General features: G+C 39.0%; 1 protein-coding gene across 2 annotated transcripts in view; it reads right to left on the reverse strand.

The window, feature by feature from the left end:
- The window catches only part of Eed (embryonic ectoderm development), a 46,644-nt gene that overhangs the window by 17,239 nt on the left and 2,343 nt on the right, over nt 1-27,062 (reverse strand). For both annotated transcript variants that reach the window (XM_070034827.1, XM_070034828.1), the window contains exons 2-8: nt 20,399-20,551; nt 16,333-16,425; nt 12,053-12,118; nt 9,347-9,472; nt 8,877-8,958; nt 5,473-5,564; nt 1,826-1,959 (exon numbers count right to left, since the gene is read on the reverse strand). In XM_070034827.1, the coding sequence (XP_069890928.1) occupies nt 1,826-1,959; nt 5,473-5,564; nt 8,877-8,958; nt 9,347-9,472; nt 12,053-12,118; nt 16,333-16,425; nt 20,399-20,551 (746 nt within the window). The remainder of the gene's footprint in view (nt 1-1,825; nt 1,960-5,472; nt 5,565-8,876; nt 8,959-9,346; nt 9,473-12,052; nt 12,119-16,332; nt 16,426-20,398; nt 20,552-27,062) is intronic.

The following is a 27,062-nucleotide window of genomic DNA, read 5'->3' on the forward strand; positions in this document are numbered from 1 at the left end:
TCACTGGGAATTAGAAGTGTGAATCGCTGTCCATACCTAGCCACTGCACTTTCCACAGAGCTAGGGTAACAGTACCACCATGCCAAGCCATGACATGATGTCTCATACTCAAGCTGGGAATCACAATCCCTTTGTTCTTGGCTTCCCAAGAAGCTAGGAGAACAGACTTGAGCTATGACTAAATTTTTATGCTGAAGTAGCTGCAAAAGTGTGATATGCCATGAATTATCTTACCCACTTCACAAGTCTTCTTTTCCTTTTTGCTTTTATTTTTAAAAGGCATGTGAGACTGCATCATCTCAAACAATTGTTCTCAAATTCCTAGATCTTTCATTTGTTAAAACATCAAAACATAATGAACAATGTGACATAGTTTTTTGTTTGCAATACTAGCAATTGACCCTAGGGTCTAACACATGTTAGCAAGCAATCTACCAACTTAAGCCACAACTCCAGGCCTTTTTGTTGATATTTTTTGAGAAAGGATCTTAGTAAGTGTCCAAGCTGGCCTCCAACTCACAACCCTTCTGACTCTGCTTCTTAGAGAGCTGGGATACAGACATATATTCTACCTGGCCTAAATGATTAACTGTTATAATCATTGTTTTTTAGTGAAGTACATATAACAATGTTATAGTGAAGTTCTTCTCCGGAAGATTAGTATAAGTCCATGTCATTGTCTGTAAAATGTGAAATTTGTATTTACTTCAGAGATCTGAAGAATGATTAACAACACAAACTTGCATTCTTGTTTGTGTTTCCTAGTCCTTGGCGGCCTGAAAGTAGAAATGTGAAAGTTGTACTGATTTCTAAGGCTACAGAGGTTTGTTGAGTACACTCAAGAATTTACTGACGAGTAGAAATTTAAAAATAATGAGTGACGGGCGCTGGTGGCTCACGCCTGTAATCCTAGCTACTCAGGAGGCTGAGAACTGCGGATCGAGGTTCAAAGCCAGCCTGGGCATGACAGCGCCCAAGCCCAGAGTTCAAGCCACACGACAAAAAAAAAAAAAAAACCAATAAAAATAATGAGTGAAAAAACAGCAAATAAACTATCTCTTTGTTTAAAAAAATTATAAATTTAGCATATGTAGATATATGATGTTTACAGTTGTATTAGGACAGCCAGATTAAGATTCTAAAAGTACCATTACTAGAGCTAGATGCTGGTAGCTCATGCATGTGATCCTAGCTATTCAAGAGGATGAGATCTGAGGATCACAGTCAAAGCAAGCCCAGACTGAAGTCCATGAGATGCCTGTCTATAGTTAACCAGCAAAAACTGTAGGCGGAGCCATGACTCAAGTGGCCAACTGCCAGTCTTCAGCAGAAAAGAAGAAAAAAGAAAAAAAAAAAAAAAAAGAAAACTAAAGAAAAGAAAGCTAAGTGTCTAGGCCCTGAGTTCAAACCCCAGTACAGGTACACAATAAATAAGTAAATACATAAAACAAATAAAGGGACTGTTACTATGCTAACAATTGAAGTATTTGAAAAAAGAATTGGGACATTTCAAAAACATAAGGAAACTGCAAGGTTTCCTAGTTTATGGTATCATGGAACATAAACACTTAATTTGAATTTTTCTTTATTTAACAAAGGGAGTATTATTTAGACGAAAATATTGTGGTACAGAAGTCATGGCTTGCTACCTTAAGGTAAAATTCATTTATTTGTCTTTTACCTTCTCTAGTCTACAGAAAGTTTGACTTAAAGATTTTTATACTTATAACTTAGAAGAGCTTCTAAAATCAATGTTGGAGAACAATTCTGTAGAAAAAATAAAACATATCTATTCAGCAGCAACACAAAACATATTAACTGTTACCTGTTAGTTTTATTTGGGTTATAATCATAAGATTCTTTAATGGCATTCATCATTCTTTTTGAGTTGATCCTCCAAAGTTTAAGAGAGTGATCCATACCACAGGACATTATTTTTTCTCCCAAGAGATCATAATCCTATGTGTAAAATGAAAGAAATTTTAAATTGAGTGTATTACAGCCCCAAATTATATTCATCCAATTTTTACCTGATATACCATACAATGAAAACTAAGTCACAGAGTTTATTAGCTCAAGGATTTAAAGTTTAATTTTCTTTTTTCTTTTTTTTTTTTTTTTTGGGGGGGGGGTCCGGTTGTGGGGCCTGAACTCTGGGCCTGGGCACTGTTCCTCAGCTCTTCAGCTCAAGGCTAGTGCTCTACCACTTGAGCCACAGAGCTACTTCTGGCTTTTTTCTTTTTTGCTTATGTGGTGCTGAGGAATCAAACCCAGGGCCTCATGCATACAAGTCAAGTGCTCTACCACTGAGCCACCTTCCCAGCCCAAGTTTAACTTTCTTAATCATCAAACTGTGAGTTTTTATAATACAGAAGACAGTAAAGTAAATCACATGAATTTAGTTTATCTTTTCAAGTATATTTAAATATAATCAAATTTAACTTAAAACTAAACAGTGAATTAAATATTGAACATATTTATCAAATGCTTTAGTGACAATTATTCTATGACACTAAAAGCTGAACAGTTATATTACATTTCTCCAGCAGTTGCAATCAAGAAATGTAACTGACATTGGTATATGAAACTATGAGTCCTTAAACTGCTCAAATTTTACTTTTTCTTTTAAGTTGAAATATTTCAGTTACATTGGTTTTAGAGCTCATTTTTTAAAGGACTAAAGGAAAACATCTATAACATGAAATAACAGAGTTTAACTTTGACTTTACTATTATTTTATTTTTTGCCAGTCTTGGGGGGATTGATCTCTGGGCCTGGGCACTGTCCCTGAGCTTCTGCTCAAGGCTAGCACTCCACCTTGAGCCACAGCATCCTTTCTGGCTTTTTTCTGTGTATGTGGTATTGAGCAATTGAACCCAATGCATGCAAGGTAAGCACTGTATCTCTAAGCCACATTCCCAGCCCTACTTCACTATTTTTAATAGGCATTGAACAGATCGACCATTTACAGCAACTTAATGCTGTCTAAATTTAGCACAAGGTACACAGTGAGTTAGTCAAAATCTCACAGATGTTACTTTCCAGTACTGAACATCTATAATTCCAAAGATATATGCTCTTTCCTGTTTTCATTATGAGAAGCAGCAAGAAAAATATCTATTGAAGGAAAGTTATTTTTTTTTAATCAACCAATCCAATCTCCAACTCCACTGTTAAAAGAGCTGTAGACTAGAATGTTTATGGAATTTACAAGCCTAGTTTCTTCTAATTACATCCCTATCAACAACCTAGAATTAGCAACTCTAATTTAGACTTCTTAAATGTAAATGTAGAACATTACTATCACTTTTAGAAAATCCATATTGACAGGTGGTCTAAAGTAGCTATAATTTTCCCAAAGGCACAAAAACTATAGTAACAGCAATACTGTAGTACCTCCCTTAAAATACTACAAACTCCAAAAACTATAGTGGTCCTTTAAATAATTTCATAAAAACAAGTGAAGAAAATCCAATGAATTAACATGGAATATAATCTAAAATAATGTTAACAACATGAAAGGAGGGTCACTGTCCAAAAAGAAATGTACTCCATGTAACTGTAACCCCTCTGTACATCACCTTTAACATAAATTAAAAAACATGAAAATAGGCCACCAAGTACACTTACATGAATTTTAATAGTTCAATTATAATAGATCAATGCATCAGCGTGAAGATGGTATTTTAAACACAATCAACTACTAGTCATGTATAAAACTATGCCAGGGGCTGGGAAGATGGCTCAGTGGTAGAGTGCTTGCCTTGCATGCATGAGGCCCTGGGTTCAATTCCTCAGCACCACATAAGCAAAAACAAAAAAGCCGGAAGTGGTGCTGTGGCTCAAGTGGTAGAGCACTAGCCTTGAGCTGAAGAGCTGAGGGACAGTGCCCAGGCCCAGAGTTCAGGCCCCATGACCGGACCCAAAAAAAAAAAAAAAAAAAAAACTATGCCAAAGAGATTATCTAAAGCTCAGTGTGAGCACATTAAAATTCTTCCTGAAAGGTTATTTCAGCTTCAATGAAAATGATTTTTGGGGGCTGGGAAGATGTCTCAATGGTAGAGTGCTTGCCTTGCATTCATGAGGCCCTGGGTTCAATTCCTTAGCACCACATAAGCAGAAAAAAGTCAGAAGTGGTGCTGTGGCTCAAGTGGTAGAACACTAGCTTTGAGCTGAAGAGCTAAGGGACAGCACCCAGGCCCCAAAGTTCAGACCCCACGACTGACAAAAAAAAAAAAAAACGACAATGTTCTTGTGTGTGTGTATGATATTGAGGTTGAACTCAGACACTTACATTTTTGTTAGGTGGGTATTCTACCACTTTTGCTTTAGTTACTTTTCATATTGGTTTTCAGTTTAGACCTGGATATATCTTTATAGATCCTATTTATAACTCCTACAGAGCTAGGAAGGGAGGCACATGCTACTTTGCTCAGTTATTGGATACGATAGGGTCTTACTAACTTTTTGCCCAGATTGGCATGATCCATGGCCAACTGGATCTCTGCCTCTTAAATACCTAGGATTACAGATGAAGTCACTACACCCACTAAAAATGTTTCTTAAAGACTAATTTGGAGCCGGGTGCCGGTGGCTCATGCCTATAATCCTAGCTACTCAGGAGGTTGAGATCTGAGGATCGAGGTTCAAAGCCAGCCCAGGCAGGAAAGTCAGTGAGACTCTTGTCTCCAATAAACCACTAGAAAACCGGAAGTGGCACTGTGGCTCAAGCGGTAGAGCGCTCGCCTTGAGCTGAAGAGTGCAGAGACAGCGCCCAAGCCCAGGGTTCAAGCCCCACGACCGACCAAAACAAAAAAAAAAGGGAGAGACTAATTTGTTATTTTTTCTTTTAATAAATGAGAACTTAACTTGGTGATTTTTAACTAAAAGAAAAAAGAACAAGCTGTGCATGGTAGTGCATATCTGTAATTATAGCAATTAGGAGGCTGAGACAGGAAAATCAAGAATTTTAGGACCAAAAACATAAATAAAAGGAACAAGTCAATTGTATTCGTCCATCAGTCCAGGTACTGAATGATACAAGTTCAGGTAATTTTTATAAAAACAAAAAGGTTTTACTTGCTCACTCCTTTACCTGTAAGATTAAAATCTTTTTTTTTTTTTTTGGGGGGGGGGGTGGGTCCAGTCATGGGGCCTGAACTCTGAGCCTGGGCGCTGTCCCTCAGCTCTTCAGCTCAAGGCTAGTGCTCTACCACTTGAGCCACAGCGCCACTTCCGGCTTTTTTCTTTTTGCTTACGTGGTGCTGAGGAATTGAACCCAGGGCTTCATGCATGCAAGGCAAGTGCTCTACCACTGAGCCACCTTCCCAACTCGATTAAAATCTTTTATGTGAAATAAATGATATGACTGCCTGCCAGGCTGCAGAAACAAAACATATTCTTCCAATAAGAACACAGTTCAATGGGGAATGTTCACAGCGGTGTAAACTTGAAGGTCAGCTTTCAACTTACAGCACTTAGAACTTCATCTCTGTGCCCTTCTACACCTCCAAATATTGCCACCAGAGTGTCCGTCTGGATATTCCATAATCGTAAAGCATGATCTAGTATAAACATATAAAAAAATCAAAATGAACTTTTATCACTCATTTACGGTGAACTTTCTACATCTCCTTAAAGAAGTAAAAACTTGGAGTATGGCTCAAGTGATAGAGTACCTGTCTAGCAAGCATGAGGCCCTGAATTCAAAGCCTGGTACTACTGAAAAACAAAAATGTAAAAATTTAAGCCAGTGCCAGTGGCTCATACCTGTAATTCTAGTGACTCAGAAAGCTGAGATCTGAAGATTACAGTTCAAAGCCAGCCCAGGCAGGAAAAGTCCATGGGACTCTTATCTCCAATTGACCAGAAAAGGTCAGAAGCGGAGCTGTAATTCAAGTGGTGAAACACCAACCTTGAGCACAAAAAGCATAGGGACAGCACCCAGGTCCAGAGTCTCTAGGACCACCGGAAAAAAAAAAAAAAAAAAAAAGTAAAACCTTAAGCTTAGATTTGTTATGCACAATGAAGATTATGGATGGGATCTACATTACACAGCAATAAAAATTTATATCAAATGTAAAATTTACTAAGTAAATTATATGATCTTAAAATATTTTATTTAAATAATATATTGATTTGATGAAGATAGTTCAGAAGTAAGAAAAATACTTTAAAAACTTGACATAAATCATTTTTATTATACCATAAAACATGATACTACCTAATCCCTTTACCACATTCACATTAACAAGGTAAGGGGGGAAGAGGCAGATTTATAAGCTTTCTACACAAAGCCAAAAATGACTGAAAATCACATACAATGTTATAGTATAATAAGTCCTTCTTTAAAAAATTATAGAGTTGTGGGCTGGGAAGTTGGCTCAGTGGTAGAGCGCTTGCCTTGCATGCATGAGGCCCTGGGTTCGATTCCTCAGCACCACATAAGCAAAAAGAAAAAAAGCCGGAAGTGGCACTGTGGCTCAAGTGGTAGAGCGCTAGCCTTGAGCTGAAGAGCTGAGGGACAGCGCTCAGGCCCAGAGTTCAGGCCCCACAACCGGACCCCAAAAAAAAAATTATAGAGTTGTAATTTCAATCATCTTTGTTTTTTGCAATACGAAATAATCAAATCCAGGGGCTTGTACATACTAGACAAACACTCCACCAACATAAGCTCAACCCCAGTCTCTTACATATTAATAAAGAATGTAAAAAAAGGAAATATAGCAATGTCAATACCATGAAGTCATAATACATTGTAATTGTATAAACAGTAGAAATTAACATTGCTATAAAAATGGTTTCTTAGCAGGGTGCTGGTGGCTCACGCCTGTAATCCTAGCTACTCAGAAGGCTGAGATCTGAGGATCGCGGTTCAAAGCTGGCTAGGCAGCAAAGTTCATGAGATTTTTACCTCCAACTAACCACCAGAAAACTGGAAGTGGTGCTATGGCTCAAGCAGTAGAGCCCTCGTCTTAAGCTGAAGAGCTCAGGGACAGTGCTCAGGACCAGAGTTCAAGACCACAATCGAAAGAAAGAAAGAAAGAAAGAAAGAAAGAAAGAAAGGAAGGAAGGAAGGAAGGAAGGAAGGAAGGAAGGAAGGAAGGAAGGAAGGAAGGAAGGAAGGAAGAGATTTCATGTATAAATTTTTGTGTGTAGGTTTGTTCTTCTTTCTTCTCTTGGGAATAAACACTTTCTCTCTTTCCCCGAGAATAGGTATCTCTTCAACAGCTTAGGAAAAGCCATTTCTCCTGTTGTTGCCCTTTAAGTTTCTTTTCTTTTAGTACCAAGTTTGAACTCCAGACAAGTCTCAGCTTATTTGTGAGGCTGGCTCTCTATCACTTAAGCCACACCTCCAGCCCTGCTTTCTGATGGTTATTTTGGAGATATGGAATGTCACAGACTTTTGCCACAATCTCTTGAGTAGCTAGGATTACATGTGTGAATTACTGGCAAGGTATCATTTGCAACAAAACTGCTATACATTAAAAAAAAAAAAAAAAAAAAAAAAAGCCTGATTTTTGAAACTGTTCTTGATGCCACAATTGGAAACCAGGGTTAAAAGTTGTACTATTCGGGACTGGGAAGGTGGCTCAGGGGTGGGGTGCTTGCACACATGAGGCCCTGGGTTCAATTCCTCGGCACTACATACACAGAAAAAGCCAGAAGTGGTGCTGTGGCTCAAATGGTAGAGTGCTCGCCTTGAGCTGAAGAGCTGAGGGACAGCGCCCAGCCCCAGAGTTCAAGCCCTTAATCAAAAAAAAAAGTTCTACTATTTGGATTGGAGAGGTGGCTCAGTTGGTAGAGCACTAGCCAATGGGCCAAAGCGTCAGGTACTAAGTTTGGGTCCCCATCTCCCACCTAGACCAAAAAAAAAAAAAAAGGGGGAGGGGGAACCAAAAAAAACAACCCTCAGAGCTCAGCCTCATAGTTAGAATTACAGGTACAAGACACTGACATCCAGTACAATATAAATTTTCATACATTATATTTCTTATTAATAAGTAAAATAGCTTGTGAAATCATCTTAAGAACATTTCAAAATGTTATAACTGATGGCATATCATTTAAAACAGACAAAATGATGTAACTATTCACATGAGGGTGAAATTCTAGATAGTTCTACTATCATAGTTATACTATGATACAGTAAGGTAAGAAAGGTCACCCATACATACCTAAGTCTCAGTTGCAATTATGTTTTTTTTGTTTTTTTGGGTTTTTTTGGGGGGTGGGGGTCCGGTTGTGGGACCTGAACTCTGGGCCTGGGTGCTGTCCTTCAGCTCTTCAGCTCAAGGCTAGCGCTCTACCACTTGAGCCACAGTGCCACTTCTAGCTTTTTTCTTTTTGCTTATGTGGTGCTGAGGAATCGAACCCAGGGCCTCATGCATGCAAGGCAAGTGCTCTATCACTGAGCCACCTTCCCAGCCCTGCAATTATCTGATATAGACAAATATAACTGAATATTTCCTGGTTCCTTTCTCAAGCACTTGGTTTGTGAGATGCTAATGAAGCCTAAGATCTTTCTATTAAAATTTACTGTTACTGTCAGGTGCCTGTGGCTCATATTTGTAAACTTAGCTACTCAGGAAGGTAGCTGAGATGTGAGGATTGCAGTTCCAAGCCAGCCTGGGCAGGAAAGTCCATATTAAGCACCAAAAGAAAGCTGGAAATGGAGCTGTGGCTCAAATGGTAGAGTGCTAGCCTTGAACTAAAAGCTCAGGGACAAAACCCAGCCATAAATTCTAGCTCCAGGACCAGCAAAAAGAATAAAATTAAAATAAAAATTTACTGTTACTTTTTTCTCCCTTAGAACAGTCTCTTAAAAACAATTTTAACCAAATCAACAGAACTAAGAAAACATTTGTTTCTCTTACCTTTACTTACTGACAGGAGAAGATTTGGATCTCTTGGGTGGAATTTCAGCTCATTGATAGCATTTCCATGGCCAACATAGTGCTACAATAAATTTTAAACATTTCAAGTTTCATATCTCAAAATCAATAAATTCTTTCATAAATCTAAAAGCAGACAGGTAATTTCACTTAAAATAGCAGTCCTTAATCTTAGCTCCATATTAAACCCAACCAACCAATGAAAATAAAATAAATGAATAAATGAATAAATTAAAGTGCCACTTGCTGATATCCTGATTAAATTGGATTAGTAGAAACTCAAATGAGTAGTACTTAAACAACAACAACAACAAGGTGCAAATACTATTGGTTTCCCACTTATTTCTTAGTTTACAATGCCCAAATGTCACTAAGATCTCAAAGGCAATAATAGAAGTTATAAATCAAATCACAAATCTTAGTCATTGATTCTATTTAACCCAAAGACTCACCTTAATACACTGCATTGTTATGGGATTAATTATCCTTATTATTCCTCTAGATCCAGCTACAGCCAGCAGAGGATGGCTTGTATTGCTATCATAGGTCCATGCACAAGTGTAAAAGTTTTCATCAGCCTAATAATATCACTGTTAAGAGACATAATTTGTTTTTGAAAATAGATGTCTCTGAATAATTACTCAAGTTTGTGGCAGTTCTCATTTTTCTTTTTTTTTGTTTGAGGGGGGGAATACAGTCGTGGGACCTGAACTCTGGGCCTGGGCGCTGTCCCTCAGCTCTTCAGCTCAAAGCTAGCGCTCTACCACTTGAGCCACAGTGCCACTTCCGGCTTTCTTTTTTGCGTATGTAGTGCTAAGGAATCGAACCCAGGGCCTCGCAAGGCAAGCGCTCTACCACTGAGCCACCTTCCCAGTCTCTCATTTTTCTTTATACAACCTAACTTATAAAACAGCAATTTTGGCTCTAAGATACATACCAAATGATTAAAAAAAAAAAATCAGTCCCTCTACTCAGCAATATTTACAATTTAGCTGTTTGTACAAATACTCAATTCTGCTGAGGGGGCATGTTGTTTCTGGCACCTGAGGTTTCTTCCCTGCTAATGTTCTACCCTGAGAATGTTAATCAATAAACAAAGATTCCATTTTTCTACCCTTTTCTACATAACTTTCCAAAATGGCAACAGTTCATTTTTCTTTTCTTTTCTTTTTTTTGGTGGGTCTTCAACTCTGGGCCTGAACACTCTCCCTGAGCTCTTCAGCTCAAGACAAGCCCTCTACCACTTGAGCCACAGTGCTACTTCCAGTTTTCTGGTGGTTAACTGGAGATAAGAGTCTCATGGACGCCGGGCGCTGGTGGCTCACGCCTGTAATCCTAGCTACTCAGGAGGCTGAGATCTGAGGATTGCGGTTCAAAGCCAGCCCGGGCAGGAAAGACCGTGAGACTCCTATCTCCAATAAACCACTAGAAAACCGGAAGTGGCGCTGTAGCTCAAGTGGTAGAGCGCTTGCCTTGAGCTGAAGAGCTAAGGGACAGCGCCCAGGCCCAGAGTTCAAGCCCCATGACCGACAAAAAAAAAAAAAAAAAAGAGTCTCATGGACTTTCCTGCCTGGGCTGGCTTTGAACTGCGATCTTGAGATCTCAGCCTCCTGAGTAGCTAGGATTACAGGTGTAAGCCACTGGCACACAGAAACAATTCATTTCTTTTCATATGATCTACAGAAAATGACAAGTTCGGGCTCAGTGGTAGAGTGCTTACCTTGCATGCCTGAGGCCCTGGGTTCGATTCCTTAGCACCACATAAGCAGAAAAAGCTGGAAGTGGTGCTGTGGCTCAAGGGTAGAGTGCTAGCCTTGAGCTGAAGAGCTGAGGGACAGCACCCAGGCCGAGTTCAGGCCCCACAACCAACCAAAAAAAAAAAAAGGCAAAAGAAAGGAAATGACAAGTTCTTGCCCTGTCATGGTTGTTAGGTTTTTCAGATGGATCTGGAAGAAACAACCTATCAGTTCACTTTTATTGCTATGTCTAACTCTGGCTTTACTTCTTTTTCCTTTTCTTTCTAACTCATTCCCTGCCCCTCCCCTCAATATTTTACTTCTTAAACTGTCCATTTTCTTTTCTACCTAGGTTTTGTTGATCAAAACTCTTGGGATAACAGCCAGTCATTGCTTCTGATCAACCAAGGCTCATTATTAAACTACAATGACAACTTAAAAAAACTACTGAAATTATATAATTCTCAACAAGCAGCTTCTAACATTTCCTATCAAATGCTCTTTTCTTCAAAACTCACCCATCACATCCACCCCACAATACTTTTTTGGTTATTAATTTACTTTATTTTTATTACAAGGTAATGTACAGAGGGATTACAATTACAAGTCTGGTAATGAGTATATTCTCTTATTGTACAGTATCTTCTGTTCCCTCACTCTCACAGTCCTTCCCTCCTGTCTCCACTCACGAGCTGCATAGTTCACTTTCATCAGTGTCCAGTGAGTTCCACTGCTGCACTTTTTTCCCATTTTCCCCTTGAGTTCTGTACCCTGCCTCCAGAACTTCTGAAGATATACACTTGAATACACCATACAAAAGGAAACGAGACAGAATCTTCAAAAAATAAAAAACTATAGACTGAAAAAAAAAAAGAAAAAAGAAGAGAGAGGTCTCTTGTTTCCATATTTTGGAGTTCATTTTGATATGTATATTATTTTATATAAATATGGTGAGGTACTTAAGCACCCTTGTATTTCTCTCCTGAAAATATCCTCTTTTGGTGTCACGTGTGTGTGCATATCTGGATTCCTGTATAATTTATCATAGTCCAGTGTATTTTAGATTAAATTTCTACATATCAGAGAGAACATGTGATGTTTATCTCTCTGAGCCTGGCTTACCTCACTTAATATGATTTTTTCTACTTCCATTCCCTATAAATGCCATTGCTTTATTCTAATGGTTGTATAAAATTCCATTGTGTATATATAGATAGGTACCACAATTTTTGGATCTACTCATCTACCCACAATAGACTTTTAGAGATCAGGAAACCTAGACACCAGAATTATCTTGGGTGATACTGGAAATGAGGAATTACACTGGCTACGGTTAAGAAACAAAGGCAATTTTAAGGAATTAATTTAGAAAAGTTTTAGCAGACTTATTGGACCAAACATTAAAAACCATGAAAAGGATACATCAGCATCCACATAAGATTGCAATAACCGGATTTCTCCTTGTGAGTGACATTCATATAAGGTAACCTAATTAAAACAAAATTAAATATTATCTCAAGTATAGAAACACTCCTTGACTTTTAAACATCCTAATCACAATTACATCTTAAAGATACATCAGAGAATACTGTTTTAAAATGGCACCTTTAAACTTACTAAAACTATTAAAAACTCTAACACATTTTATGTAATATCAGAAAGTATTAAACATTCAAATAAGTTTGTTTTGTTTTTACCAGTCCTAGGACTTGAATTTGGGGCTTGGGGAGCTATCCCTTAGCTTTTTTTGCTCAAAGCTAGCACTCTAGCTAGCCACAGCTCAAGTTGGCTTACATCAATTTTTTTCTTGTTGTTGGGGAGTGGAGGGGGCGGGGAGATTTGCAGTCCTGGGGCTTGTGAACTCAGGGCCTAGGCACTGTCCCTGAGCTTTGCTCAAGCCTAGCACTCTACCACTTGAGCCACTTCCAGCTTTTTCTGTGTATGTGGTACTGAGGTATTGAACCCAGGCCTTCATGAACGCTAGGCAAGCACTCTACCACTGAGCCCCCTTACATCCCAGGCCCGCTTACATCTATTTTTAAAAGTGATAAATTGTACCAGGCACCAGAGGCTCACACCTGTAATCCTAACTACTCAAAAGGATGAGATCTAAGGATCACAGCCCCAGCAAGAAATTCCCTAAAGCTCTTAACTCCAATTTACCACTAAAAAGTACTAGCCTAGAGCAAAAAAACTAAGGGACAGTTCCCAGTCCCTGAGTTCAAGCCTAGGACCTACCTGTGCACGCACAGAAACCAAAGTGAAAACCCCAAAGTAATTATGCTCTATTATTCTTCAACAACAACAACAACAACAAAAGGTCTTTGGAACCATAAAAAGACAAATATTTAACAAGATAAATATATTTACCTTGATAGAAGCATTACACAATATTGTCATGTGTTGAAACAGTACCTTCTACTCCATATACTCCATAAATATGTATCTTTATTATGTATCAGTTTTTAAAGTTTTGAGTAGCTATAGATCATTAGTAACATAAAAAATTCACTTGACAAGTTGCCCAATGATGAATTGGTATTTTTTTCTGATACATTTAATCAAATATTAACTTTCATGTGTATGGTAGCCATTTTCATGTGTCACATATTCTAAAATCAAAGATAAAAAAGAGTTGGGCACCAGTGGTTCACATCTGTAATCCTAGCTACTCAAATCTGAATATAGCAGTTCAATGTCAGCTGAGACTTTTTTTTGGGGGGGGGGAGGGGGAGACGTGTCAGTCATGGGGCCTGAACTCTGGGCCTGGGCACTGGTCCCTCAGCTCTTCAGCTTAAAGCTAGCTTTCTACCACTTAAGCCACAGCACCACTTCCAGCTTTTTCCGCTTATGCAGTGCTGAGGAATCAAACCCAGGGCCTCATACATGCAAGACAAGCACTCTACCACTGAGCCACCTTCCCAGCCCCCAATCTGAGACTCTTAACCCCACTTAAACCAACAAAAAGCCAGAAATGGAAGAGGTATGACTCAGTGGTAAAGTGCTAACCTTAAGAGACAAAAATTCAAGAACTCAAAGCACTGAGTTCAGGTCTCAGTACTGGTATTCAAAAATATATATGTATACATACACACACATATACATATATACTAGGTTTTATGACACAATTCAGCACAATTCAGGGATTTATTACATGCAACCCTGAACAAGTTCGATCAAAGTAATAAGATATACCAAAAGCATTTTTTTTGGGGGGGGGCTGGTCATGGGGCCTGAACTCTTCTTCAGCTCAAGGCTAGTACTCTACCACTTCAGCCACAGCGCCACTTCCAGCTTTTTCTGCTTATGTGGTGCTGAGCAATTGAACCCAGAGCCTCATGCATGCAAGGCAAGCATTCTACCACCGAGCCACCTTCCCAGCCTACCAAAATAAATTTTAAGAACAAGAATTTTAAATTTTTATTTACACATTATGCAGCTCAAGTCATGAAAAAAAGCTTGTCATCCCATGCTATATAATCAGTTGTGTTTAATTAGTAGTGTTATCTTCTGAGTCCTTCCCTGACCTTAATTTTGTGAAAATATGCCTCCCACAAAACAAAGGGTGTACTAAAAAAGCAAGGTAAAAGTTACAGTAATTCTCCCAAGCCACAGTTAATTATTGGGCTACATTGCCAACAACAAAAAAAGTAACTTCAATTTTTCCTTAACTACATTACTTTTCCTCTGAATTGACACCTTCAAAGAATTTGGGAACTAAGCAAATTGTAAATCATACAGCCTAGTTAGGCTAATCACCAAGAAAAGTTATCCCATTTTACCAATTTCAATGGGAACTTTCAAATATTTAGAATTTCAACAACTTTGTCAAACAGTAAAAGCACCAGTCTTTTGTTATTGAAACTTGCCTTGTGAAGGTTAAAATGTGTTTGTGACTTTAACTATGCATCATTATTTCACAATACTATGAAATATGTAAAATTTATGTAATCACCTGATCTCAATTTTAAGTAACAAAGAAAAGAAAAGTGAGAGAAGGAATGGGTTAGGAGTGATGGATGACAATGTTATCAGACACCTTGTATTTATATACTGTTTTGTAGAATGGGAACGACTTAAAGATAATAAAAATTTTTAAATGTAAAAAAAAAAAAAAAGTACCCAGAAAAAGCAAAATGACCAAAAGCTAAATTTTACTTTTTAGAAAACATACAGCAAAGATTCAACCCCAAAAGGTTATATGATCTTGATATTCAAAAACAAAACAAAAAAAAAACAGATTATATTAGATGCTGATATTAGGAAAATACTCAACTGGTTAATTTTGATTGAGAATAGAATTCCAACATTATAGAAAACAAGTAGTACACATTCAAAAATCATGGTCTTTTATTTTTCTAAGAATTCCAACATAATTACTAAAGAAGCATAAATTTTTATTTTAGTCAATAACCATAGAATGTGTCTCAGGTTCACCTCTCGTTCCCCAATTAACCTTAAGGGAAAGGAAGTTGACTTGTATTTGTCTGCAAATACAATCATATCTAATTATCCACAGCTATTTATTTATTTATTTATTTATTTATTTTTTTTTGTCGGTCATGGGGCTTGAACTCTGGGCCTGGGGGCTGTCCCTCAGCTCTTCAGCTCAAGGCGAGCGCTCTACCACTTGAGCTACAGCGCCACTTCCGGTTTTCTGGTGATTTATTGGAGATAGGAGTCTCACGGTCTCTCCTGCCCGGGCTGGCTTTGAACCGCGATCCTCAGATCTCAGCCTCCTGAGTAGCTAGGATTACAGGCGTGAGCCACCAGCGCCCGGCTCCACAGCTATTTAAATCAATTCCTTAATCTATTTTTATGCTATTGCTATGGAAAATAAAATGGATTTATAATGGATAATAAAAATGCTAGTTAATAATAAGGCTTAATGGATAATAAAAATGTTAGTTAATAATAGACTTAAGAGAACCATTTTCCCCTAAGGTACTACACCTTTAATAGAAAACTCTTGAAGACTCCCTAGAAAGCATTAGAAAGTCACCCCGTTCACTCATTAAGAAGTGAATAAAATGTCTTAGCAACCCACTGTTCAGCCCTTGTTTGACTAAAAAATTAAATAATGATTTATGTTAAAATTTGCTAGCCTGGTTCTTTTCACCACTTCTCTCCATTCCAAATACAGTTGGCTACTTTAAAAGCAAACTCAAATGTCTACTAAAAATAACTGAAACACTTTCATTTTTATTAGTAATGTTGTTATTACTTTCACGAGTCAGGATCTCACTTATCTGCCGGTCTAACTTTGAACTACTACATAGCCTAGCCTTTAATTCAGAATTCTCCAGTCACAGCCTCTGTAAGGGCTGAGCTTACAGAGTGTTTGGTACCATACCCTGTATTGTTATTTAAATCCAATGGATTCATGCTTCCATTTACACAGCCATTCATTATTTTTCTAAGCCACAGACATATTCTATGTAAACAATAATTAAAATCAGTTAAAAAAGTAAAAGGTCTATTTGCTTACCCATTCAAAGTACTTATGAAGAAAAACATAAAACCTAAATGTAGTCTTCAACCATGATTATGTTTAACCTGACAATTTCTTTAAAACTTCATTCTTACATAAAATCATGTTGTTAAAGTTATATTTGCTTCAAAGTTTTCCCATTTCAATGCAATATTAATTACAGATTAAATAATCAAGTCAAAAATGCCAAATAAGACTCCTTAAAACTCACTCTATTGCTTCCTACAGTTGCAAACACTAATGGATCGCCTTCTTTACTGTGCCAGTTAAACTGAACTCCAAACAATGGCTGGTTATGATCTTCCTATAAAACAATAAAAAAAAAGAAAATGTTAATGGATCTTAGAAACCAAAAGAAAATGATAGTAAACTAATTTTAAACCATCAGTTATTTTGTATATTATACTATACTGATTTTTGGCTAGAACTAGGCCTTTAACTCCCTGGTTTTAAACAGTAAAATTAAGGTTATCAACTAAAACGGTTTTCACATCTTAAAACATTGTGTATGATAAAGTTTTCTTACAAGAACGTATCAGGATAAATCTATGAGAACACTTTAATTCTGCCTTGTAGCTATCTTCCTCCTTCCTGTACTGGTACAAAGGGCTTTTACTTCAACATGTGTTTATGAATACAATGCATATTTCTCCATCATTTCCCCCATTTCTCCCAACCCCACTTAGCTTAAATCCAGCTATTTCTTCCCCCCCCCCCCCCACCTGTCATAGGACTTGAACTCAGAGCCTGGGCACCGTCTCAGCTTCTTTGCCTCAAACTAGTGTTCTGCCACTTGAGCCACAGTTCCACTTTAGGTTTTTTTCTAGTTTTTTTTTTTTTTTTTTTTTTGGGGGGGGGGCGGTCCGGTCGTGGGGCCTGAACTCTGGGCCTGGGTGCTGTCCCTTAGCTCTTCAGCTCAAGGCTAGTGCTCTACCACTTGAGCCACAGCGCTACTTCCGGCTTTTTTCTTTTTGCTTATGTGGTGCTGAGGAATCCAACCCAGGGTCTCAGGCATGCAAAGCAAGCGTTCTACCACTGAGCCACCTTCCCAGCCCCAGATTTTTTTTTCTGTTTATGTGGTACTAAGAAATCACCGGGGCTTCATGCATGCTAAGCAAGCATTCTACCACTGAGCCACTTTCCAGCCCAGACCTAGCCATTTTCTTAACTCAACCATCTTATTCTAAGTCAAAATACACTGAATAATTTTGACAGATGCATTTCTTAGGCCATGAGGGCATAATTTGTGAAATAAGATAACAAATGGCTTTAAGGGTGAAATACAATTTCTTTGTCTGTCAGTAATTTTTCTTTTTTGATGGCACTGGATATTGAACCCAGGTCACAGTACACACTGAGCAAATACTCTACCACTTGACCTGTGCCACCCTAGCCCTAGTTACGGTATTTTTCTTTACATTCACTAAATTTAATTAGGCTTAAATTTTCAAGTGAAGTATATCCACTTCATCCATGCCACTGCTTTCTATTAAGCCTATAAATATAATTTTAAAATAATCATGAGTAATCAATCTTTTAAGCAATCTTCAAATAATCTTCATGTTAAGTCATTCAAAAAAATATCCTCTTAAAAAAATGTTATAGTGGACAATACCACTTGAACAAAAGGGTTTAGAGGAGAATGGACCATACCTTTGCAGATATTCAAGGAGGGAGAGCTAATGTATGGACATTATGTAAGGAGACCACTCACATTTTTTTTTTTCAGTATTGACCCTCAGCCTTATGAATGTTCATTTTAAAGGCATTGCTTTCCCTTCTAAAATTCAACAGATTCCATTTCATCATTTAAAAAGATAAAAACTTTTGGGCAAGGAAGGTGGCTCAGTGGTAGAGTGCTTGCCTTGCAAGGCCCTGGGTTCAATTCCTCAGTACCACATAAGCAAAAAGAAAAAAGCCAGAAGTGGTGCTGTGGCTCAAGTGGTAGAGCGCTAGCCTTGAGCTGAAGAGCTGAGGGACAGCGCCCAGGCCCAGAGTTCGGGCCCTACAACCGGACCCCCCCCCAAAAAAAAAAAAAGATAAAAACTTTAGACTTTTGAAATATTTAAATGGCAATTACTATTTCTCAGAGTAGTACCAAAAATAGTAAATGGTAACATGAAACTATTATGGGTACCTTTTCAATATGCTAAGATGAACTTCCCTCCTTTTTTAGTGTATAATTTAACATGTCAAACACACTTAATTTTTGTTTTGTTTTGTTTTTTGTTTGTTTTTTTTGGGTCCAGTCATGGGGCCTGAACTCTGGGCCTGGGCGCTGTCCCTCAGCTCTTCAGCTCAAGGATAGCGCTCTACCACTTTGAGCCACAGCGCCACTTCTGGTTTTTTTCTTTTTGCTTATGTGGTGCTGAGGAATTGAACCCAGGGCCTCATGAATGCAAGGCAAGTGCTCTACCACTGAGCCACTTTCCCAGCCCCTTAATTTTTGTTATAGGCAGGAAAATGGCCTACAGCCACAACTTCTTACGTTTTCCCAAGACTTTACCTACACATGTATTTACGTATTCAGAAAAGGTAAGCTGGGCATCAGTGGCTCTACTCAGGAGGCTGAGATCTGAGGATCATGGTTCAAAGCCAGCCTGGGCAGGAAAGTCCTTGAAACTCCTATCTCAATTAACCAGAAGTGTTGCTATGGCTCAAGTGGTGGAGCACTTGCCTTGAGCTGAAGAGCTGAGGGATAGCAGCCCAGGCTCAGAGTTCAAGCCTCATGACTGACCAAAAATAAAAACAAAAAAGTATACACATATATGAGACAATGTAATACAAACTTTTCCTGAGGAAAAAGTAACTCCAAATTTTAAAAGGGCAAAGTAGACATATAAAAAAAGAAAACATCCCCGGGCATTGGTGGCTCATGTCTATAATCCTAGCTATTCAGGAGTCTGAGATCTGAGGATCTTGGTTCAAAGCCAGCCCGGAAACTCCATGAGACTCTGATCTCCAATAAACCACCAAAAAACCCGAAGTGGTGCTGTGGCTCAAGTGGTAAAGCACTCACCTTGAGCTGAAGAGTGCAGGGACAGCGCCCAAGCCCAAAGTTCAAGCCCCATGACCAGAAAAAAAAAAAAAAAAAAACCATCTACAATGCACATCAAATAGTCTTTTGTTGTAAATAAAAATGCTAAGGGTTTTTTTTGGTCCGGTCCTGGGGCCTGAACTCTGGGCCTGGGCCCTGTCCCTCAGCTCTTCAGCTCAAGGCTAGTGCTCTATCACTTGAGCCACAGCGCCACTTTCGGCTTTTTTCTTTTTGCTTATGTGGTGCTGAGGAATCGAACCCAGGGCCTCATGCATGCAAGGCAAGCGCTCTACCACTGAGCCACCTTCCCAGCCCTAAGGCAGTAATTTAAATATCTTCTAACCCTTGTTTTCCCCAACTATTAAACAGTTAAAAGTTTTAAAGTGCCATACTTTTTTATATAAAAGAACAACCAGTTTTTTTAAAGACTGTACAAAGACATGTGTTTACAGTCAGCTTTTCTAATAACTGCTGAAAGTGGCTCATGTCAAGTTTTACCAGAATATAAAGAATAAACTAACATTCCCCAACTCTTGTATTTGAATCAATAAAGTAAAACTAGCTTACTCTATTTTATACATTTAAATTAAAATGACAACAAAAACAAAACCTAAGCAACTAAACATGGGATAGGCTATAATTTTTTTTTTGGTCAGTTCTGGAGCTTTAACTCAGGGCTTGGGCACTGTCGCTGAGCCTCTTTGTGAGCCACAGTGCCACTTTCAGTTTTTGAGTAGTTAGTTGAAGAACACAGTATTGTGGGGACTTTTCTTCACAGGCAGGCTTCGAACCACTATCCTCAGATCTCAGCTGCCTGAGTAGCTAAGATTACAGGCATGAGCCACCTGTGCTTGGCAAAATAATATGAATCTTAAATTATTTTTAAAAAAGTTCAAAACACTAAGTAAAATACTGTAAAGCCAGGGCTGGGAAAGTGGCACAGTGGTAGAGCACTTGCCTTGCATGCCTGAGGCCCTGGGTTCAATTCCTCAGCACCACATAAGCAAAAAAAAAAGCCAGAATTGGCGCTGTGGCTCAAGTAGTAGAGCGCTATCCTTGAGCTGAAGAGCTGAGCGAGAGCACCCAGGCCCAGAGTTCAGGCCCCAAGACTGGACCCAAAACAAACAAACAAACAAACAAAAAACCTGTAAACCCAGGAGAACCTCAGGATAAAGCATGTCATCCCAGAGAAAGAATTATGAAACCCAGCACTGAGCCCACAGTCTCTTTCTTTCCTTACCTTGAGACTGTTCACACATTTGAAAGAATATTTGCATTTCTTCGACTTCCATTTTCCCTTTCCCCAACTTTTTCTTCCAGGTGCATTTGGTGTATTTGTAGGTGTATCAGGACGTTCAGTGTTTGTACCACTTTCTATACTTACAGCATCATCCTGTAAGAGTAAATGAGGAAAAATATGTAACATGGTCTTTGCATAGTGAGACAGCTATTGCCAGCTACTCTAATGCACTGACCCATCATTTAGACTTCACCACTCTCCTCAGAAAGAATTATTAAATTAGAAAATGTTACTGAGAGAGGTGAATTGCTCTCTTCTGGTAAGCCCTGCAGGATTCAACTCCCAAACTGTGACTAATAAATCTGATTAATCCATACATCATTTTGTTTACTCATGCTGAATTTGGGACACAAAGGTTGTAGAAAGGTGATCCCTTCGTTGGGTACCAGTGGCTCACGCCTGTAATCCTAGCTACTCAGGAGGCAGAGATCTGAAGATCTCTGTTCAAAGCCAGCCTGGGCAGGAAAGACCGTGAGACTCCTATCTCCAATAAGCCACCAGAAAACCAGAAGTGGCGCTTTTGGCTCAAGCACCCAGGCCCAGAATTCAAGCCCTATGACCACCACCACCAACAACAACAACAAAAAGTCGATCACTTGCGGCCAAAGTGTTACAAAATCCTATTTAAGATGCAGTTTTGTTTTGTTTTGTCCGTCATGGGGCTTAAACTCTGGGCCTGGGAGATATCCCTCAGCTCTTCAGCTCAAGGCGCGCACTCTACCACTTGAGTTACAATGCCACTCCGGTTTTCTGGTGGTTTATTGGAGATAGGAGTCTCACGGTCTTTCCTGCCCAGGCTGGCTTTGAACCGAAATCCTCAGATCTCAGCCTCCTGAGTAGCTAGGATTACAGGCGTGAGCCACCAGCGCCTGGCTTTAAAATGTAGTTTTAAAAGTCTTGTTAAAATTAGTAGCCAGGAAGGAGTGGATCATGCCTGTAATCCTAGCTACTCAGGAGGTTGAGATCTGAGGATCAAGGTTCAATACCAGCCCAGGTAGGAAAGTTCATAAAACTCCCATCTCTACTTAACTGCCCAAAAGAAGCAACAACTGGAGCTGTGGCTTAGGTGGTAAAGCACTACTAAACTTGAGAAAAAAAAAAGCTTAGGGGGAACCCTACTACATTGTTGGTGGGAGTGTAAACTTGTCCAACAACTCTGGAAAGCAGTATGGAGGTTCCTCAAAAGACTACACATAGAGCTCCCTTATGACCCAGCAATCCCACTTTTGGGCATTTACCCAAAGGATCACAAACAAGGTCATACCAAAGCTACCAGCACAACCATGCTTATTGCAGCATTATTTACTAACCCAGATGTCCCTCAGTAAATGAATGGATCAAAAAAATGTGATATATGGGCTGGGACGGTGGCTCAGTGGTAGACCGCTTGCCTTGCATGCCTGAGGCCCTGGGTTCGATTCCTCAGCACCACATAAGTGAAAAGAAAAAAGCCGGAAGTGGCGCTGTGGCTCAAGTGGTAGAGCGCTAGCCTTGAGCTGAAGAGCTGAGGGACAGCGCCCAGGCCCAGAGTTCAGGCCCCATGACGGGACCCAAAAGGAAAAAAAAAAGAAGAAAAAAATGAAAATGTGATATATATACATATATATATGTGATATATATATATATATATATATATATATATATATATACACACACACACACACACACATATACATATACATACAATGGAATTCTATGCCACCATCAGAAAAAATGACATTGCCTCTTTTGTTAGGAAATGGAAAGACTTGGAAAACATCCTATTAAGTGAAGTAAGCTAGGCCCAAAGAAACAGGTCCCATGATTTCCCTTGTTTACAGTGACTAGTACATGTCTAGGACAAGCAGAATAGGTCAAAGGTTACGTACATATGACCCTATGAAATAATGCTAAGCAAAATGTACCCCAAGACAGGGACATGAGGTTCGTTCATTCATTCTTTCTTTCTTGCTAGTGTTTTTAATGTACTTACAAATTACTATTCTGATTTTTTTGTTTCTATTTATTGTATGTTCTTCCTCCATGGTATAACCCCTGTTTTCACTGGATTTGATGCTGGTGCTCTGCACCTTGTATATATATTTTTGTAATTTGGGGAGGGGAAGGAATATTGCAGAACGCTTAAATGGGGATGCAGGCTGACCCACTGTGGCAAAAAGATGTACAGGACATTATATTGAAAATGAACTTTACAATGTTGGGGTGGAGGGGGGGCGGGAAGAGCTGGGGAGGTGGGGAGGGAAGTGATGGTAGGGGGAAAATAAAGAAGGAGGTAAAATGCTCACTATGAAATGTACTGATTACCCTACTCATGTAACTGTAACCCCTATGTACAACATTTTTACAATAAAAAAAAGCTCAGGGGACAGCATGTATATATGTACACACACTCACATACATACACACACACACACACTCCTATTATTCAAATTGAGCATCTGTGTAACAAACCACATGGAATCTTTTTACAGTCCTGCAAACTCTGTGCTATTTGTAAATGAAATGTGCTTCAAAGTTCCGAAGTAATAGTAATACTAATCATACATTAGAAGTCTTTTGTAAGCATGGGGGTGGGTATTAATATTTAAACCTTAATAGGCAAACACTCCACCAATTTTTGCCTTTTGCTTTACTTTCCAGATAAAAATTTTCCCTTTTTTGGGGGAAGAGGGAGGGAAGGAACAGGGGCCAGCTATTCTCAGACCTCTTTCCTACTACTTATTCCTCCTAACACACAGATGGAATCACAGGCTCAAACTAACACAAGCCTAAACTGTAGAGATATATTTTAAAATAAAATCCTTCCAAATATCCCTCCCCCACAGTATAACCCCTGCTTTCACTGTATTTGATGTTGGTATAATTTGTGAAGGGGAAGGGAAGGGAAAAAACAAACTGTTTAGCTAGGGATATAGGTGGACCCATTGCAACAATGAGATGTACAAGTCATTATGTCAAAAAAAAACAAAAAACGAACTTTACAACTTTGGCGGAGGCAACAATGCTTGATAAGAAATGTATTTATTACCTTGTCCATGTAATTGTAACCCCTCTGTATGGTATTTTCACAATTAAAAAATCCTGGGGCTAGGAAGGTGGCTCAATTGTAGAACACTTGCCTTGCATGCCTGAGGCCCTGGGTTCAATTCCTCAGCACCACATAAGCAAAAAGAAAAAAGCTAGAAGTGGCACTGTGGCTCAAGTGGTAGAGCGCTAGCCTTGAGCTGAAGAGCTGAGGGACAGCGCCCAGGCCCAGAGTTCAGGCCCCACGACCAGACCCAAAAAAAAATCCTTCCAAATACAGAAAGGACTGTAGAAAATCTCAAAAATTCCAATAACTTAATTTTCTTATCTCCAGTCCAAAATACGAATGTCTTTTGTGGCATAAAGATTTATTTAAAAATTCAAATAACGGGCTGGGAAGGTGGCTCAGTGGTAGAGCACTTGCCTTGCATGCATGAGGCCCTGGGTTCGATTCCTCAGCACCACATAAGAAAAAAAAAAAGCTGGAAGTGGTGCTGTGGCTCAAGTGGTAGAGCGCTAGCCTTGAGCTGAAGAGCTGAGGATAGCGCCCAGGCCCAGAGTACAGGCTCCATGACTGGACCCAAAAAATAAATAAATAAATAAAAAATAAAAATAAAAATTCAAATAAAATTGAAACCTATGAAGTTAGAGTTGCAGTTCCTAAATGCACTCCAGAGGAACCTAGTCAGGGGCTGAAAAGGTGGCTCAGTGGTAGAGTGCTTGCCATGCATGCATGAGGCCCTGGGTTCGATTCCTCAGCACCACATAAGCAAAAAGAAAAAAGCCAGAAGTGGCGTTGTGGCTCAAGTGGTAGAGTGCTAGCCTTGAGCTGAAGAGCTGAGGGACAGCGCCCAGGCTCAGAGTTCAGGCCCCACAACCGGACCCAATAAATAAATACATACATACATACATTAATTCACTTTAAAACAGTATGATATAGAGTTCTAGAGGGTTTTTACAAATGGCATCAAAATGAAATTAATTTTTTAAAAAACTACACTACCCTGGAATATCTTGATTCTCTAGCATTAAAAAAAGAGGAATGAAGGAGACAGGTACAAAATAAATGAACAACTAACATTTGAACTGTAGCTTAATACAAACATATGGAAATAGGAAGTGTAAGCTTTTTTTACTTAGGTTCCTATGTTGTGATCAGGTGTGGTGGAGTGAAAGACTAAGAATGGAAACTTGGTGGGCTAGGTAGGAAAATAACAATTGAAAATGTATTAAATTTGATGCAGTGTTACATTCTTTCCTAATGCAAATAGGAATCAAAGCAATAAATTCATCCGTGTTTAATAAAAAGGCTTCCAAAATTCTCCAGGTAAAAAAAAAAAAAAAAAAGAAGGAAAAAAGAAAGTGGCTCACACTTATAATTCTAGCTACTTAGGAGGCTGAGATCTGAGGATCATGGTTCAAAGCCAGCTGGAAACTCTGTGAGACTCTTACCTCCAAATCACTCAGAAAACCGGAAGTGGCCCTGTGGCTCAAGTGGTAGAGCACTCACCTTGAGCTGAAGAGCTGAGGGATAGTGCCCAGGCCCTGAGTTCAAGCCCCCCCATGACCAACCAGGAAAAAAAAAAGTGGAAGGGCAGCTTTGTCTCCTCCTGTTTCTCTACAACTATCAGTTGTAATTACATAGTTAAAATCAGTATAGAAACCAGTCAACCAAGGAAAAACTATACATACCCTTCCAAGTAATTCAAATCATTTTTCACTATCTATATAAACCGTCTTACAACTCTTTAAATATGCTTCTCTTTTGCTTGGTGGGAAAAAGATCTCCATCATTTATAATTCTCTGGATAAAATTTTAATGTTTGGATTTTTCTGATAAACCAGTTATAACATTTGCCTAATTTCTTTACAAGAATAAAATAACATTTTCACAGGGTTCTCTTACCTTTTCTGAAAAATTACGTTTCAATAGTAAACAAGTGAAAAAATAGGTATCAGCTTTAAAATACATATCAGCTTCTTTATATTCTAGCTAAACATTAGGTGCCAATCAAGACTGCCCAAAATATTGTCTGTAACAGCACGCTGCCATTTTTGCCTGACCATTAAACTATCACCTTCAAAGGCAAAGGCAAATCAAGATAGAACCAAATAGAAATACAGTACCATCAAAACGCTTTCAATTTATCCTTAGAAGTTTGCTGAATGGCAGGTATGCTATCCAGAATAATCTATTCAACAGACATACCATCTTTACTTGCTCAACAAGGAAACAGATTGAAGGATAGTAATTTGTCTCAATCTTCCCACACATTACTAAGGCAAAAGACAAACCTCCAGATTGAGCCCTATAATCTTTCTAACCACAACCATTAGTACTCTTTTAGAAGCTAACGACAGTCACACAAACTAAAAAAGTTTGATTTAATATGCAAAAAGGTTATGCTCTTCAAATCTTTTAAGTTATAACTGCTTGGCAACCTTTAACTCCAGCTCAAAAACAGATTCTTCCCTCACCAGTTTTTGGCCTTTTATCCTTATCTGCTCTCTCAAGAACAGAATCACTGCATTGGTTGTTTTTCATTGTTCTTTGATTCTCTTTCCTAACCTATGTTAGATTTGGTAGTCTTGGATTCAGAGGGTCTCTCAAATCAAGAAGGGGGAAAATGCAACTTAATTTCCAACACTTTCAAAGGAAATTTAGTATGTTATTCTATTTTAATGCAGATAGGATATTACTTCAATAGTGACTGTGACTAAAGAAAATCATCAGTGTGGGCTTGTGTGTGTGTGAACCGTGTGTGGAAACCAGTGGGCCCTGGCCAGAGACATAGACTTGTCTCTGTCCCACCTTTGTTGTGGTCAACTTAAAATAAAAAGTCCACTGTGGGGGAAAAAAAAATCAGGTATTTTTACAGCACACTGAGTGAATATTGTTTATCCAAAATGCTTTGGGACCCCCAAGAGTTTCAAATTTGAGTTTTATTGTTTTTGTTCTTTGTTGGTTGTGGGGCTTGAACTCTGGGCCTGGGTGCTGTCCCTCAGCTCTTTAGTTCAAGGGTAGCACTCTACCAGCTGAGCCACAGCATCACTTCCAGCTTTTTCTGCTTATGTGGTGCTGAGGAATCAAACCCAGGGCCTCATGTATGCAAGGTAAGCACTCTACCACTGAGCCACCTTCCCAGCCCTGTTTTTTTGTTTTCTTTTGTTTTTTGCTATTCCTGGGGCTTGGACTCAAGGCCTGGGCAATGTCCCTGAGCTTCTTTTGCTCAAGGCTAGCACAGCACAACTCCTGGCTTTTCTGTTTATATGGTACTGAGGAATCGAACCCAGGGTTCATGCATGCTAGGCAAGCAATCTACCACTAAGCCATATTCCCAGCCCTGTTGTTTTCTTTTTAAGTTGTAGAATATTAGTATGTACTTAGTTGAGCCTCCCTAGTTAAAAAGTGAATTTATAGGGGCTGGAAAGGTGGCTCAGTGGTAGTGTGCTTGCCTTGTATGCATAAAGCCCTGGGTTCGATTCCTCAGCACCACATAAGCAAAAACAAAAAAGCCGGAAGTGGTGCTGTGTCTCAAGTGGTAAAGCGCTATCCTTGAGCTGAAGAGCTGAGGGACAG

The sequence above is a fragment of the Dipodomys merriami genome, unplaced genomic scaffold (genome assembly GCF_024711535.1).
Source record: "Dipodomys merriami isolate MVZ:Mamm:240054 unplaced genomic scaffold, mDipMer1.0.p SCAF_25, whole genome shotgun sequence".
NCBI lineage: Eukaryota > Metazoa > Chordata > Mammalia > Rodentia > Heteromyidae > Dipodomys > Dipodomys merriami.